At 47.4% G+C, this 15,838-nt stretch overlaps 7 protein-coding genes across 7 annotated transcripts; 4 read left to right on the forward strand and 3 right to left on the reverse strand.

The window, feature by feature from the left end:
- Positions 1–100: 100 nt before the first annotated feature.
- EDB82DRAFT_13180 (uncharacterized protein) lies at positions 101–1,371 on the forward strand. The gene is made up of 2 exons (XM_025731889.2): positions 101–656; positions 719–1,371. The coding sequence occupies exons 1-2, from the start codon at positions 308–310 to the stop codon at positions 1,174–1,176; spliced, it is 807 nt and encodes a 268-aa protein (XP_025590869.1). The 5' UTR covers positions 101–307; the 3' UTR covers positions 1,177–1,371.
- A 1-nt stretch (position 1,372) lies between these two features.
- Positions 1,373–2,357, reverse strand: EDB82DRAFT_13159 (uncharacterized protein). The gene is made up of 2 exons (XM_065607039.1): positions 1,783–2,357; positions 1,373–1,720 (listed from the first exon to the last, which is right to left on the reverse strand). The coding sequence occupies exons 1-2, from the start codon at positions 1,968–1,970 to the stop codon at positions 1,648–1,650; spliced, it is 261 nt and encodes an 86-aa protein (XP_065465346.1). The 5' UTR covers positions 1,971–2,357; the 3' UTR covers positions 1,373–1,647.
- Positions 2,358–3,310: 953 nt separating this feature from the next.
- On the forward strand, positions 3,311–4,113 carry EDB82DRAFT_519380 (glycosylphosphatidylinositol anchor biosynthesis protein 11; the record flags this gene model as incomplete). Its single annotated transcript, XM_025731886.1, has 2 exons — positions 3,311–3,640; positions 3,694–4,113. The coding sequence occupies 2 exons, from the start codon at positions 3,311–3,313 to the stop codon at positions 4,111–4,113; spliced, it is 750 nt and encodes a 249-aa protein (XP_025590867.1).
- A 4,676-nt stretch (positions 4,114–8,789) lies between these two features.
- EDB82DRAFT_420991 (uncharacterized protein) lies at positions 8,790–9,072 on the forward strand (the record flags this gene model as incomplete). Its single annotated transcript, XM_025731885.2, has 2 exons — positions 8,790–8,907; positions 9,023–9,072. Coding segments are annotated over 2 exons (168 nt in total), but the record flags the coding sequence as incomplete, so codon positions are not given.
- Positions 9,073–9,994: 922 nt separating this feature from the next.
- On the forward strand, positions 9,995–13,334 carry EDB82DRAFT_13390 (P-loop containing nucleoside triphosphate hydrolase protein). Its single transcript, XM_025731884.2, has one exon. It carries the CDS (start codon positions 10,160–10,162, stop codon positions 13,229–13,231), a length of 3,072 nt encoding a protein of 1,023 aa, XP_025590865.1. The 5' UTR covers positions 9,995–10,159; the 3' UTR covers positions 13,232–13,334.
- On the reverse strand, positions 13,286–14,556 carry EDB82DRAFT_13563 (S-adenosyl-L-methionine-dependent methyltransferase). Its single transcript, XM_025731883.2, has 2 exons — positions 13,560–14,556; positions 13,286–13,509 (listed from the first exon to the last, which is right to left on the reverse strand). The coding sequence occupies exons 1-2, from the start codon at positions 14,299–14,301 to the stop codon at positions 13,340–13,342; spliced, it is 912 nt and encodes a 303-aa protein (XP_025590864.1). The 5' UTR covers positions 14,302–14,556; the 3' UTR covers positions 13,286–13,339.
- EDB82DRAFT_483390 (uncharacterized protein) lies at positions 14,547–15,752 on the reverse strand. The gene is made up of 2 exons (XM_025731882.2): positions 15,489–15,752; positions 14,547–15,441 (listed from the first exon to the last, which is right to left on the reverse strand). The coding sequence occupies exons 1-2, from the start codon at positions 15,642–15,644 to the stop codon at positions 15,046–15,048; spliced, it is 552 nt and encodes a 183-aa protein (XP_025590863.1). The 5' UTR covers positions 15,645–15,752; the 3' UTR covers positions 14,547–15,045.
- Positions 15,753–15,838: the final 86 nt, after the last annotated feature.

A 15,838-nucleotide genomic window follows, 5' to 3' on the forward strand; every position in this document is an offset into this window, starting at 1 on the left:
GTTCCCGCTGCCCAATAGGTAGTCCATTTACTTCTACCGGGGAAACAAAGACGAGGTGATCATGTCGCTGTCTTGGCAACTGTCCGCAAACAGATTAACGGTGGGTCAACACCATAGAGTTTATGAAGTACTGCTACTGAAGGCGTCTTTAAACACTATGCCGTCTTTAGTTATTTGTTTGGCTCAAATTGTTAATCGTACCCGTGATCGTCGTCAACAAAGATGCTGGTCACTATTATTTATTTGAGTCGAGACTTACAACGAGCTAGGCGTCTCAATTACCACGGTACTCTTCAACTCAGTTACAATGGTCAAAAAACTTTTGATTGCTGCCACTATGGCATCGATGATTCCCTCGGCCAATGCCTTCAATCCCGCTAAAGATCGGTGGCTTTGTCAACAAAAGGATGCTATCTGCATCACCTCGTTTGTATGGTGCTCAACCATTGGTGAAGATACAGCGAAAGGCTGTTCATATCCTGAGAACACCTGGCCAGAGTCTCCCAACAACTTTGGAAAGAACCCAGCACTGGTTTTGTGGGATCACGAGTATACGATTAGCTGGAAGGGGACAGATGACAACTATACCACTCTTATTGAGTGGCACTTTGTGAGAGACACGGATCGGCCAAGCAACTCGAGTAATTTGACATGGAGTAAGAGTACGACTCGAAACATTACCATTCCTTACAAATAAGACAGGCTAACGCATGAGTAGAGCTCAAAAATAAAGAAAAGTCATATACTTTCAAGTTCAGCGACTTGGCCAGCGACTTTCCCAATAAAGAACACGACGATATCGACGCAGAACAAGTCAAAGCCGCCGCCAGTAACCTCATGAATGTCTGGGCCGTCTCACAACCCGATAGACCTTATGATAACGATGCTCGAGTCCACGGTAGCCCCTGGATGGACAAGTCTCAGCATTTCATAGTCATAGACGACGACGTGGTACCATATCTCGAAACGCAACGCATGATGTATAAGCAAAAGGAGGACGTCAAGTGGCACAATGGTGTCGTTCTCGGTGTTGGTGTTGGTGTACCATTTCTTCTTGCTGCTGCCTTTGTCTTGGGTAGGTTTACGGGTCGGAAGAGGGTCAAGAAGATATCGGGCTACAAGTCTGTTGAATCGTATCATTCGGGGTATAACTCGGCGTATCTTGGTGGTCAATGAAGATTGCCGAGAAGGTGTTTCATATGTACGATGCTGTCGATAAAGTTGTCAGGGATATTGATCGGTTATTACCCCATGTTGTTCATGCATGAATGAAGTGATCGATGATGTGTCTAATGCAATATCACCGTGTGTTAAGCGGGGTATATATGAACTTCAGGAAATAGTATATAAGAATAGAGAAGTTTTCACACAAGAAAAGTGAATAAATTGAATAGTTGTTGAACATATGGAATTATGGTATGTCTAAGAAATTTATCATATGTAGTCGTAGGTAGGATGCTCTAAGCATCATCCCATTCGAAATGCACCCCAACGCCTTCCAATGCTATATACAAGTAACTGTGCATTGTTCAAATCGGTCCCAATATTCAAGTAACCATGTATAAATGCTGTTATCGAGAAGCGGTACCGTCAGGTCTTGCTCGTTCGAAGTTGATCGAAAAGATCAGAATGTTGTTGGTATATCCTTTACAGTCTACCGTCAAAGGCATACTGGGCAGCCAAAGGCCAGCCAAGGATGACAGCGAAGCCAGGGAAGAAGCTGAGGAACTAGTTAGTTACATGCCAATAGAGAAGTGTGAGTGTATGGAATTGTCAACTTACAAGAGGGCTTGGCTGCCAACTCTCTTGAACATCTTGGCGTAATCAGGAGAAGCGGGCTTCTGAGTTCGGGGAAGACGCTCGAAGGGGTGAGATTCCATAGCTCGGCCGGCATTTCGCATCGCAGTCAGGAGAGAAAACTGGCGAGTCTGAACAGCGCGGGCGGCAGATCGAACAACGATGGAAGACATGTTGATTGATTGGGTTGATTTGTTTTTTTGGTGGAAAGTTGTAGTTGAGTTGATTAAGTCAAAGACTTAATAAAGTGATAGACTCGAAGAATTGAGTGGCGATTTGGTTGGAGTGGAGAAGTTGTTACTGCTTTGATGAAGCTGTTGATGGTTGATGATTGTGATGAGAGGAGAAGACTACTTTGGGAACGGTAACTGCCATCTTCTTATACAAGCAAAAATGCAGATCAAATTTTCTATACCGGTACCAACTTGGTAGCTAGCTTGATTCCTTCAAACGGCGAGCTCCCAGCACCCACGTAGCCGGACACATCCATAGTGGTCAGATTTCATCTGGTTTGAATATCATCATACCACTGCTTGGGTTCCCGATCCTGGGGAATTAAAGGGCGTAGAACCAAAGAACCAATCAGAATTGTGGTTTATAATGAGTCAGCAGCACAGGCTCAAACAGTCCAGTGGTGCATGGCACGATTTGGGCGGTTGTGGTGCCATTCTGATCGAGCCGGCGGGGACCGGCGACGCTGGCGATTGGTCAATGAGGACATGCTGGCTACCACCCTGTTTATTCCGTCAACACCTCAATTTATCGACTGATGTTGATGACTGCCTTAAATGAAATTCTGGATCCCTAAATGAAGCAATGACTTTCGCTTCGCCGCTCCCCGGAATGGTCACAAGAGGTCAACCGTGCAGGTCTCGGCCGTGAGAAACACCAACGTTCACCATGATATGATGATATGATAGCTGTCTGGCCACTCACGGCGCTCTCCTACGTACCCCAAGACCAACAGCCCTGTCTCTTCTAATCAAATTCTAGCCAATCTTTCTGACATTGCATGGCTGAGTTGTTCCAGATTGACAGTCCAGATTTGTGGTTGCATGAGATGCGGTTGATGATATCCATGATATGACTGCCGTGGTTCTCGCCGATGCCGAAAAACCAAAACAGCAATAGTGCTATCATTCTTCCTTCTCATTCTGTGCTGAATCTGTGGTCCCTATCGGAGGATTAAATGTCTAAAAGTGGTAACACGGGGGTCGGTTCTTGGACCCAGTTCAAGAGACAGCCGGAGTACAATCACGGAGCAAAGTGGATCTCGGGGCCGAAGGACGGACTCTAAATCATGTGACTCAAAACGTGACAGTGACAGTCTCGACCCCAGCAAGTTCAAGCTGTCAAGTCCAGCTAAGCTAAAGCACCCTGTTAGAGATAAACCCCCAGTCAATCGGTGATCGCGACAAGACGAGACGAGCAACCACGCACGCCCGAACGAACGAGCAATTGCTCAAGACACTCCTTTACAAATCAGTCAATGCCTCTTGTCGATCCTGTCACCATGTCCACGACTCTCATCAAGAGCGGGCCCGCCCAGCAGCAGCCCGCGCCCAAGGCCGATGTTCCCGCGATTCCTCTCGTCAATTCTCCCATCGCTCTGCCAGCATCAATTGCCCATTCGGTACTCCTAGCTGGCTTGTTCTACTGGCGGTTCGATGCCCTGGTGGCCGACCCTGTCACGACCCTTCAGACTGGTCTTCCCGTAGTTGCTGCTGTTCAGGCAGTCTACTTGATGCTGAGTCTTCCTCCAGCGGGATCTTCATTGTCATCTAAGAAGCCGCGTCCCGGTGAAAAGAAGAAGTCTGACGGGAGGGAAGCAAAGTCTTTCCCTGTGAGTGATTGAATATATGTATACAATTTGCAAAACTAACATCATTGGCTTAGACCGCTGTTATTTCTTTGCTTCTGGCACTCATCCTGACGCCCGCCCTCCATATTCTACTCGTCCTTTTCGGCGCGCCGTTCCTTACTCACGCTCCCCACACATTCTTGTGCTGCGCTCACATTGCCGTCCTCGCGATATACCCAGTCTTCTACGTTCGCGGATCCGATCCCGTTCCCCTACAGGCTGTTGTTGGCGTGTCTGCTCCTTTCGATCAGACATTTGGCGGCTTTCTCGGAACAGTGGTTGGAGCGTGGCTTGGAGCCGTTCCTATCCCTCTCGACTGGGATCGTGAGTGGCAGAAGTGGCCCGTTACGATTGTTGTTGGAGCCTACCTTGGATACATCGTTGGCTCTCAGCTTCTGGGCACTGTCTTTTATGGAAGGCGCTGGGCCGTTACTCCTGAGCTTAAGGAGGAATGAGATATTGGTTCATTAGAGTTGCCACTAAGCCTACCCTACGTCTGCATAATAGCTGGGTTAGGTTTGGATCCACGTTCAGGGTTGCAGATGTGCTGAATAATTATGAGATAAAGTCCTTGACATAACAATATCGCCTGTCATCACAGGGATTAAAATATATAATGCTAGACCTTATGAATGCCTGAGATTTCTCTATCGAGCGTCAGGTTCGAGATTATTCCGCCCTACTATATGTGAACTAGATCGACACCTACTTCATCTTTGCAATTATGTTCTCCGAGACTCATTGGATCACAGTCTGTCGTATCGACGTGTGAGAATGCTGTAGGGATGAGCTTTTCTCGTCATCGGCAACCAGTCACTGATCCCGTCAACCCTCAATCTATACGAGAGATGAAGGATGCTAGATGCCCTGCAGATTCACGATCCGGGATCTACCCGGGTCACCCTCCCATTACGTATGACAAGTCAAGTCGTTGTCGTGTGCCAAGGGGATTCATCCCCGTCGTGCCTGGAACTACACTCGGTGTCCTTCTCCGATGGCTGGACCGTCATACCTCTTCGTGACATTCGTATCTTAGGTACTGTACATAGGTTCTGGAAGACGATGAGCTTCATATGATCATGGCTTGGCGGATAGTGCGCTGTTCACAAAAATATAACCTTCAACTACCTACATAGTACAAGCTGCTACAATGCCGACTAACCACGTCGCTAAGCAAGCCCACTCTTCGAGTAAGCTAGGCATTTACACAGACTGTAGCTGAAACCTAGAGTTGCAATATCACAGTCTAACATCTAATTGGCCGGTACAAGATATCTCTTAATGTACTGCGACAACTTTCTGGGCAGAGGAAAGAGTGCGGCAGGCTGGTGTACAGATTGTAAGCACAGCAGACTAAATATGGCGACAAGAGGAATACTAACCAACTGTGAGGGTGTTGTTTGGACTCCGGAGCAGGTAGTCGACGCATGGCTTTGCAACCATACCGCTTCCAAGGATCAGAATCTTTTTTCCGGCCATGATCGTTATTACACGTTGGAGTGCTTGTTACAAAAGAGTTGGCTGAGTAAGACGGATGGTGTGAGTTGAGGGAGAGCAAAGAAATTGAAGTACATGTTTTTCTTATCGAATTTATAGAGTCTTGAGGCCTTCTGCGTACGCATGAGTGTGTTCCCCCTTTCCTTGCGACATCGGTTTGTTATGATTTGTGGCCGCAGAATTAGTCACTCGCTGAGAATACACGGTTGGTAGGCATTCATCATGGTATTTCCAGTGCAACAAGGTTTTACATCCTCGATTATAATTTGCTGCCCGCTCTTCGCCCGAACTCCTTGGGCCGGTCCAGGTTTTGCTCTGCGTCATGACAAAAACGGTGGTCAATCAAAGGTATCGATCGCTGTGCAAACTGCTTACACAATCGCTTTAAAAAGGACGTGCAGTCAACCGGCGTCATGTTGGTGATATTAAAACCTAAACACAGATAGCAGTGAGAGTCCCTGCTTTTGCTTGGGACCTTTCCTCCACCAGGGGCCTTATCGATCCGACTGGGCAGCTCAAGCTGATGAGAATGGAGTGTGTACCCAGATCCAAGATCAGCAAGATAAGGGATACGCCTAGGTAATTTTTGCATTGGTGTTGGCCATATTCTGAATCCCATTCTAATGAGATCAGGACATACTGAGCAATTGCCCTCGCGAGAAGCAGTGGTTTGGCGCGTTATGTAACAAACCTGCGACGATCGACTGAACCTCATATTCCAAAGCAGTACAATCTTTTGGGGACGTACACTTTCTAGAGAGTTCTGTTCAAGGAGAGAGGGTTTGTTGCGAAACAGATAATACGCAGGTTAGTTAGTAGTCGCCTGATATGCTCTACTGATGAACTTGTACAACATAACTGCGTTTCGCAGTGGTAAGTAATAAAGAGCTAAGAAAACGTTAATTAGATCTAGAAGAGTATACCTGTAAGTGACTGTTGTGCCATTCGCCATTCCTGTAGGCCCACACATCATATTTGTTGAAGCTTCCCGCCCAAGGAGGACCGATTTTCAAAGTATGCAAGTGAGATATCATATCAAGCTCCTTCAATCCATTTGAAAGACACTGACTATCCCGACACTTCATGTATGAACTCAAAAACCTCGGAGTGAAGAACAGGCAGCTGGGGTTCGAGAACTATTCAACGAGATCCAGCATATAACCCTACAGACACACAGACTAGCCAGGGGCATCATGCAACATAAGAGTTTCTCAGGTACATCCTTCCGGAGCTTGCCACGGGGGAAATTCACTCTTCCCGATAGGTCAGTCCCTATCAACGGTTGATGCTATATTTAAGAGCTGATCAGTGTTAATGAGGCTCTGCTGGGATGCTGAAGGTAGGGCCATAGGAATCGAATGTGCGCGACGACGCGTGAATTAAGCTTATATTACAGTGCATGGCTATAATTGGATCATCAGTCCTCATCCAGGCAGCCCCGAATCACTTTTCAATTCCACAGCTGGCTCCAGACATTCTTTCGAGAATTTTGTCAACGTAGACAGGTATGTCGTCCTGATGATAGAAGGGAAGCTAGATGGAATTTGCGAGACTTGTGGCGATGGCGCCCAGACCGGGTTGGTGTTGACCCCGAAAGTGAAGAAAGAGCAAAGAGACTAAAGCTGGAGTTATTATCCAGCCCTAAGAGGGGAAAGTAGCTTAAGTATAAGTTGCAAAGAGCATTATAATTAGTTGAAAGGTTCACCGCACTACTGGACGAAGGAAAAGTAACAAAGTGTGACTTCGTTTAATAACTAGACTATACGCGGATGCCAAAGGCATGATTCTTCAAGCAGCAGCTAGATACTATGTGGTTGATGCTTTATGAAGTTCGCATTCGCCCGTGCTGTAATATGGCTGTGGCTGCTTAGCGTAGAATTTTACAGTAGAATGATCCTTGCCTGGATAAGATCAAGAGCAGGACTAATCTTTATTGGGCGAACCGTACCTACGCTCCGTAGCCCTGCATCTAGGGTTGGTTCCAAACTTTATGACCCCAGATTCCATGTGCTGACGCTGATATCATCCTTCTCTCTGCTGATATCATAACGTCAAGTTTAGGCTTTGAGATGGGATCATTTCTATCACGTCGTTTACAACGAACAACTTGCCTCTATGCTTAGTGTATTCCTCTAGCAGATGCAAAGACGAATCTAGACTTGCTAAAAGGGGGCTGCCGAGCTGTTCCCTCTTGGCCCTCCACTTGAGTGCCGGTGAGGCCGCGATGCAAGGACTTGGGACTTGAGTAGATGCTTGGCACTGACGCGTATTCGTAGCCTCAAGTGTTTTTGAAACATGCAAAAGACTGAACAATTCAGCATTAACCGAGCCAAGAGCCAAGAGCCAAGCTGAAATTAGTGAAAGACTTGACAAGCCACGCCTAAAAAAAATCAGGAAGAATTTTCAGTGGGCACCGACAGCAAGGAAGGCTGAAAGAAGCATGGCAAGAGAGAAGTCCAGTAGCAATCATGTTTCCTTTTTTGGCAGGGCATGTTGAATTGACCTTGCCGCTAAGTCTTGGGTGTCGGTAGTCTCGGCATCTTTGATCTTGTGGTGGTACTCAAAGCCAGTTTACCCAGTAACGTACTCATTACGACAATAGTGTGTCAGGTAATCTTGTTATCAGGCACACTGCATATCTCAACAATCTGCAACGACTTGACACATCGCTTACGATGTCTAAGAGGCTGAGGCTCATGCAAAGACTGTAATTGAATGCGAGAATGGTTAATTGAGATGAATATCAAGACTCGAGGTCTAAATTGGCGTCAGAAGACCAAAATTTCCGAAAACCCAGCCACAAAGATCAACGAATATCGATTGACGAATCCTTTCGTTTATCGCATGCTTTGGTGGTGGTTCGACCTTGTTATCGTTGGTGAATAGTTTGCCCCAGCCACATCAAGACATGCGCCTCATGACGTAGTCCTAACATCCCCTGTCAAATCTGCGACTAATACAACATGACTGGGGGGGCCGGGCTAGCCCGACCTCACTCGAGCTTGCTGTACCTTCTAGCTTCTGTACCTACTTCAGGTCAGGCGGTTAAAATTGACCAAGCAGGGCAGCGTTTGCTTGGCCTACGACTGGCTCGTAGCGAGATGTTGTCCCTGTGGCTTGCCACATCCTTGCTAGGTCGATGACGCAGTGCCCAGAGTGCAGATGCGGTTGAGGTTGCGCGGACACTCTTGCCGTTGCTTGGTCAAGGAAAGTTGGAAACTGTGATTAGCAGGTACAGTACCTACCGTACCTTCCTTAGGTTTGGGTGTGTGATGTGATGTGATGTTATGCCATGCTTGGTCCGTCGATGACCGAGTCTGTATAAAAGACTCTGGTTCCCTCCAACTTACCAAACCTTTTCTCCCATCCTATAACAACCCAAAGCCTAACAAAGTTCCTAAACAACTTTCCAACTACTACCAAATCACACATTTTCGAGTAATTCCTCGTCTTCACAACCGACAACATGCCTTTCACCGCTAGGTAAGCCGACTTCTTGCAGTATTCTCGACTGAACGACGACGTCATCCCGAGCGATCCGCAGTCAACGCTGTCGCAAGATATCGCAGGATGGTCTTCTCGAGCTGTTCAGAACACAGGCACAGAAACTGGAAGCATCACAACATATACTAACATCTCCTCCAGCGACATCTGCAAGATCATCCTTGCCATCATCCTTCCTCCCGTTGGTGTCTTCCTCGAGCGCGGTTGTGGTGCCGACTTCTTCATCAACATCCTCCTCACCATTCTGGGTAAGTCACTTATCAATTCAACCCTTGCACCCGATCCCTCCGGCGCAGGCCCACGCTGGCACTCAAAACTATCTATATACACGTGTTGCTCAGCAGTTGACTAACTCGCCCTCAGGTTACATTCCCGGTATTATCCACGCTCTATACATCATCCTGAAGTACTAAGCCTTACCGCACTTGACTTCTCAGGGCTACAGCGCATCCCAAATGGCTTAATGAGTACCCCGCTTCCCAACAACCGACAACAACTGGTCAGCCATCGGTTGTCCTGGACCAAGCGACATTCTGTCTGACAGCCAAGACACCAATGACTGCCGTGTCAACCGGGTACGCGCATTCGCCCGGAAGTTTTGTGTTTCTGTTTGCGCAACCTTGGCTTCGCTTTGATACCTTACGCCGGTGATCCGCGCTTACGAGTTTGGACGCCGATTTTATGACAGGCATGGACGCGATGCGATACCAGTTCCTTATTTTCTTTGTTTATTTGCGGATGGAGGCGCATGCTGGATTGGCTCTCAAGGCATAATGCATTGGGCTTTTTAGTAATTAATTCGATACCCGTCAATCCAACGTTTCCTTGACATCTAAATTTTATTGTCTTTTGTTGTTTGCAACACGGTGATTGTATTTCTGTCTGACTGATGTGACCCAGGCTTCTTGGCAGACCCGCCTCGTAACTATCGGCAGATGAGCGACATGGGTGTCTTCATGTAGACGGATAACCTTTTCCATTGATCACTATCAGGAATTAAGGTCCTGTCAACTTAAACCTTGTACTGATGCAAAGGGTTAGGACGCCAAAGTGCATGCATTTGAGGGCTTCTAGCTACAAAATCGCAATCAATCTTTCGTTGGTACTTCAATGATTGAGACATCTCTGAAGGATTCAAAGTTTTCGATTGGCGATAGGATCATTTGAATTTGCCAGCGTAGCACTTGCTTGCAGCGGATCTTGTGGCGGTGCAGTTTGTTGTTTGATTTCAGATTAATGCGAATGTGGAGTCTTTCTTTATGCATGTTATTAAGTACGTACGAAATACATTAGTACTAAATATTCGAGATGGAAAGAAGATGTTCATGTACTTATTTTTAAACGTGAATTAACTTTTGTTGCATAACTAAATTCCCTTTGTTAAAGCCTCATGAGAGTTTAATAGATAATCACGTGCTTTCGCTCCCTACATCACCATTGGACCGCGTCACTACGCGTTTCACGAACCATGCACTTAAACCATCACTCTCACCCTCCGACATGCCTCTAACACAGCCAGAAGTAATAGAAATACTTGACGATGATGACACGGCTTCGGAGCCCGGCTTGAACAGCCCTACTCCTTCAAAATCGGCACAGAAAAGGAAACATGAAACCGAAATCGAAGAGAAGGTTGGGTGGACAGGCGATGAGGATGATCTACCTACTAAGCAAAAAAAGCGCCGTGCCAAACGAAAGTCTACACGGAAGAAAGGAGAAAAAAATGCTGATGCAAAAAGCGAAGTTCCTGAGGAGAATTTTGAATTGGTAGACATACCTGAATATCTCATCGAGCGCAGGCAGCAGTTTGACAATAAGAGGAAACTCCACCATGACGCTGCTTTGATGGTACCACCAGACTACTCTGATATTCATTTTGAAGAGACAGGACGACTCAGAGAATTAGAAGAGCGACCAAAATTCTCCGAGAGTAGTGGTATCAAGCCTTCACGACCGTACAAGGACATTGAACTGCCTCAATCCGCAGGCCTCATCCCGGCATCTATCGCGCAGTACCTTCGAGACTACCAAGTTGCTGGTGCATCATTCCTTCACAGGAAATTTGTCTACCAAGAAGGTGGTATACTGGGAGATGACATGGGTCTTGGCAAAACAGTGCAAGTGGCGGCTTTTTTGACTGTTGCATTTGGTAAGACTGGTGACGAACGTGACGCCAAACGACTACGGCAGATTCGTCAGTACCCTGATCGATGGTACCCGAGAGTACTGATTATATGCCCTGGATCTCTGATTATGAATTGGAAGAATGAGTTGGATCGGTGGGGCTGGTGGCATACCGACCTGTTTCATGGAGCCAACAAAGAGGATGCTCTGAGTACTGCTCGTGCGGGTCGAGTCGAGATTATGATCACCACTTATGACACATACAAGAACAGTCGGAGTTCCATCAACTTGGTCCAATGGGACGCAGTGATCGCCGACGAATGCCATAGGTTGAAAGACAGGTCCTCAGAGACTACCAAGGCTCTGAATGAGATCAATGCACTTTGTCGTATCGGTTTGACTGGCACGGCAATCCAGAACCGATACGAAGAACTCTGGACGCTCCTAGACTGGACCAACCCTGGCCACTTTGGGACCCTTCCTGAATGGACGCAGACGGTAACTAAGCCACTGACAGTTGGACAGTCTCATGATGCAACCGGAGCCCAACTCAGTCTGGCGAGGACAACAGCCGACAAACTGGTCCACAATCTTCTACCTCAATACTTCCTTCGGCGAATGAAAACTATCATAGCACATCAATTACCCAAGAAGACAGATCGAGTCGTCTTTTGCCCCTTGACGGATTTTCAACGGGACGCTTACGAGAAGTTCCTCAACAGTGCAGATATCGAACTCATTCGAACTCTTTCAGAGCCATGCTGTGGAGGCAAGAAGAAAGGATGGTGTTGTAATAGCTTTCTTTCTGACGGCAGGCGATGGCAGAACATAGTCTTTCCCAACATGATGGTTCTGCAAAAGCTTGCCAACCATCTGACTCTTCTCGTGCCTCAGACGACTGACCTAGAAGCAAAACACGACACAGATATGAAAACACTTCGAACTTGTTTGCCAGATACCTGGAAATACATTTACGACAACAGGGACCGGATCAAGAACCTGGTGAACCCCGAATTCTGTGGAAAATGGAAGGTTTTGAAGAAACTGCTCAAGTTCTGGCATACCAATGGTGATAAAGTGTTGGTATTTTCTCACAGCGTGCGGCTTCTGCGTATTCTGCAGCATCTCTTCACCAATACGAGCTACACTGTCAGTTATTTGGATGGCTCATTGAGTTACGAAGCACGCCAGGAGGTTGTTGACACATTCAACTCTGACCCAACACAATTTGTTTTTCTCATATCGACCAAAGCCGGAGGCGTTGGTCTCAATATCACATCTGCGAACAAGGTCGTTATCATCGACCCTCACTGGAACCCGTCTTACGATCTTCAAGCACAAGATCGAGCCTACCGTATTGGTCAGACTCGCGACGTCGAAGTCTTTCGTCTTATCTCGCTCGGCACAGTTGAAGAAATTGTCTACGCGCGGCAAATTTACAAGCAACAGCAAGCGAACATTGGCTACACTGCATCATCCGAGCGCCGTTACTTCAAGGGTGTTCAGCAGGACACAGACCGCAAGGGTGAGATTTTTGGGCTTGCCAACATCTTTACATATCACAACGATAGTGGCCTACTCCAAGACATCGTCAATAAAACCAATATTGCCGAGGCCAAAGCGGGCGTGCATCTTGTTGACGTCGATATGGAGAAGGCAGCCAAGGATGAAGAGGACCTTGGTGTTATCAAGAACGAAGCGCCGGATGCCGAAGACGGTGGCATGAGTCAACTTGCCTCGCTTCTGACGGTGGAGAACCAGCAGCGGATGCTGGATTCTAAAAAGGCCAAAAAGCCCAAGAGCGATGCGATACAAGCCATCCTCACTTCTGCCGGTGTCGAGTATACACACGACAACAGTGAGGTAATTGGATCGTCCAAAATCGAAGAGCAACTCTCGCGGCGGGCAGCCATGACTTCGTATTCTACACAAGAGGGACAGAGTGCCCTCTTTGCTGATCCTGGTAACGAGCGTGGTGAAGGTCTATTCGGCATATACAACCCACCCGAAGAGGCGAAGTTGCGACAATTTTGCGAGATGGCCAAGGAATTTGGTTTCGCAAACGCGACAGAATTTGCACTCGTAGTGGAAAGCTGGACGCAGGAGGCAAGGCGGAATTGTCTGGATCTGTTCTACAAGAAGAGAGAAGCCAAGCTCATCAAAGAGGGGATTATCAAGGAAGAGGACGTGAAAGATGTTGCCAAGGATGAGGCGCGCAATCCAGGTACAAAGGAAGAAGTCAAGGACGAGAAAATGGATATCAGCTCTGCCTTCAAAGACGAAGATGTCAAGGACAACAAGGAGAACATTTGGAAGACGGAAAGCATCAAGACTGAAATTTTCAGCACAAAAGTTGAAGAAGAGAAGAAAGTCAAGACGGAAGGCGCAGGATCCAGTATACGAATGTCGATATTCCTGTCAGACGACGACGACGATGATGAGTTGTAAGGCATTAATGCTTTCGATTTGATACCCTTCATATTCATAATGCATAGCTCATTTTTTTTCTTTCTTTTCATGTTGCTCAGCCCCCAAAAGCTCAAAACTCTCGCATGTCTACTTTGTCAGTGTTCCCAGGACATGGGGAAGAAGACGGAATCTTGCCTCTCCCACTGGTGGCGCTAGATCGATCTTCTCCCATGGCCCAGCTTCTCTCAACGTTTTGCCGGTCGACCGGCAGATTCGGCATGAACCCATGACTTGCGACCACACGAGTCCAGTGACCCCTGATCAATGTCAGCAATTGCTCGGGCGAGAATGGAAATAATTGACTCACATTGATAGGCACGCAAAAAGAAGCTCCTGCTCTCATCGATGCGCACATGCTCATACGCATACCATCGACCACCTTTCTTGAGACTTTGGTAAAGAAGCTTGATGTTCTTCTCAGGCTCAGGGATACTGCAGAGGCACAGAATAGTGACGATGCAGTCAACACTTTCAGGCTCGATTCTGCCATCCCACGCTTTGGGGTCATTGATGGACTCGATGCCCACTGGGACAACCTCATAGACGCCATCAAGCCCAATCTCCTTCACCCGTCGTCGTAGAGTAGCCGCAGACTTGGGGTTGGGTTCGATGCCGTATACACGAGTCAAACCGCTCTCTTCTCCCTTTCTCCGTCTGAGTTCCCCATCATCGCCCTCCTCGGTGTTCACGCCGACGTTGACTTTGGCAAACACATCCGCCCACATTCCGGTCCCCGCACCAATCTCAAGAACAACTCCGTTGATGGGCCTCTCGACAACCTCATCCCCCCAGCGGCCATTCTTTACACGTCCTTCGAGTAGTGGAATAACTTTGGCCTCCGCGTTGGCCTTCACCTGAGGACCTATAAAGGCCCAGAAGTTCCCAAACCAAGCCTCCTTGAACCGAGATGGCGAGAACAGCGTACGGAAATCTTTATTCCTGATAACTTCAAGAATTGTGTCAGGGAGGAAACGTATGGCTATGCTCATAAACAAATAAGGGTCAATGAGCTGCTCAGCGAGCTCTTTGAGGGTTGAAAGGACTGCCATGATAGGTACTGATCTTGAAGATAAGACACTCAGATACGAACGTACATGTGAAAAAGAAGGAGGGCTGCTTTATATAAGGGACTTTTGAACATGATCACCCACACGGAACTCGGCTCGTTTTGTAAGGTTTCCGCGTTCCGGAGACGGAGCCGAGCGGGGCCGGCAGTCACATTGTCAGGTCTCGTTGCTAACACTCATTCATATAGTAATATAAAGATGATTGGTAGGGTAGAGAGATAAGAATAGATCTGATATGATTGTCTGAGCTATTAAACATCTTTCCCCATGCGTTTTCTAGATGTAGACTCTTCTATAACAAGAACAGTATTTATTATCACACATGGCCTCCTATGAGCCTTGTTCTTTCTTCAAAGGCAATATGTTCGATATGACTCAGGAGATTTTTTATATCGTCCCCTCAATGGCGCCATTTGCGTGAGATTTTCCGTTGGTAATGAGGCATGACATTGAGAAACATTAGGGGTAGAGCTTTAGACGCAACGCAGTACTTGAAGCTGAACTACTATTATCATCCACTATGCTCTGACTATAGACAGACAAATAAAATGCATAGCTTTGACAAACTTTTGTCGAATATTGAAGCATTACTTCAAACTCTGAGCTTCATCATAGTAGTTGCCCTTAGAAGATCGCAATACAAAGACGCCCAAACTCCGATCGTCCAATGCATTTTCCTCCCCATCTTTTCACCCTTTCAACAGCCAATGCCCAAAGACACTTCAATTACAGCAGCTCGAAATCATCAAGTTGGTCTCGGTATTTCATGATGTTCCTCTTGATCTTGCTGCCCACAGTCCATGTCACAAAGTCCTCCATGCCTCTCGTAACCAGGTAGGCCGGGTCAGTGACCGTCTCGGTTCCCACGCGCACATGTCCCTGCTCAATCATCTTGGTCGCAGCCTGCACAGTCTCGGCCATGCGCAGCCTGGTCATCAGGACGGGAAGTCGGCGGCGCGCAAAGGCGCTGACGGTGACGCTGTTCTCGACGGCGGAAAGCTTTGAAGAGGATGAAAGAACTCCCATATCGTAGAGCTTGTTGAGGAGAAGCTCCTCGTGCTTGCGGCGGGTTGCGTTCTCGGGAGGAAGGAGGGATAGACGATGGGCGAGTTGGCGCAGAGACTGCGATTGTTAGCAAGAATTGATGCGCTTGAGATGGGAACACATACACCACAGAGACGGTTATACTTATGGTAGTCCTCGGGCTTCTGGATCATGTACCGTCGCATGACGGCCTTGTCGCGATGGCCATTGTCGCCTTTGTATGTGATGAAGTCTGTCTTTCGCAGAAGCTTCGACTCGTGATGCTTGAGTTTTCGAACCATGATTGCGGTTTCTCGACGCTACTCGCTATAGATGAATTATTATTAGACGCTTGGTTGCCCTTTTTTGCTTGCGTCGTCGCCGTTGTTGGTAGAGTAAATAGTTACTGTCCCACTATCAAAAGTTCAAAGGTTGGATTTGCAACGATAAAATCTGAGTGGAGACGCGGAATTCACCCCGCCGCATTCCGCCCCGT

This window comes from Fusarium venenatum (assembly GCF_020744135.1).
Source record: "Fusarium venenatum strain MPI-CAGE-CH-0201 chromosome Unknown EDB82scaffold_1, whole genome shotgun sequence".
NCBI classification, from domain to species: Eukaryota; Fungi; Ascomycota; class Sordariomycetes; order Hypocreales; family Nectriaceae; genus Fusarium; species Fusarium venenatum.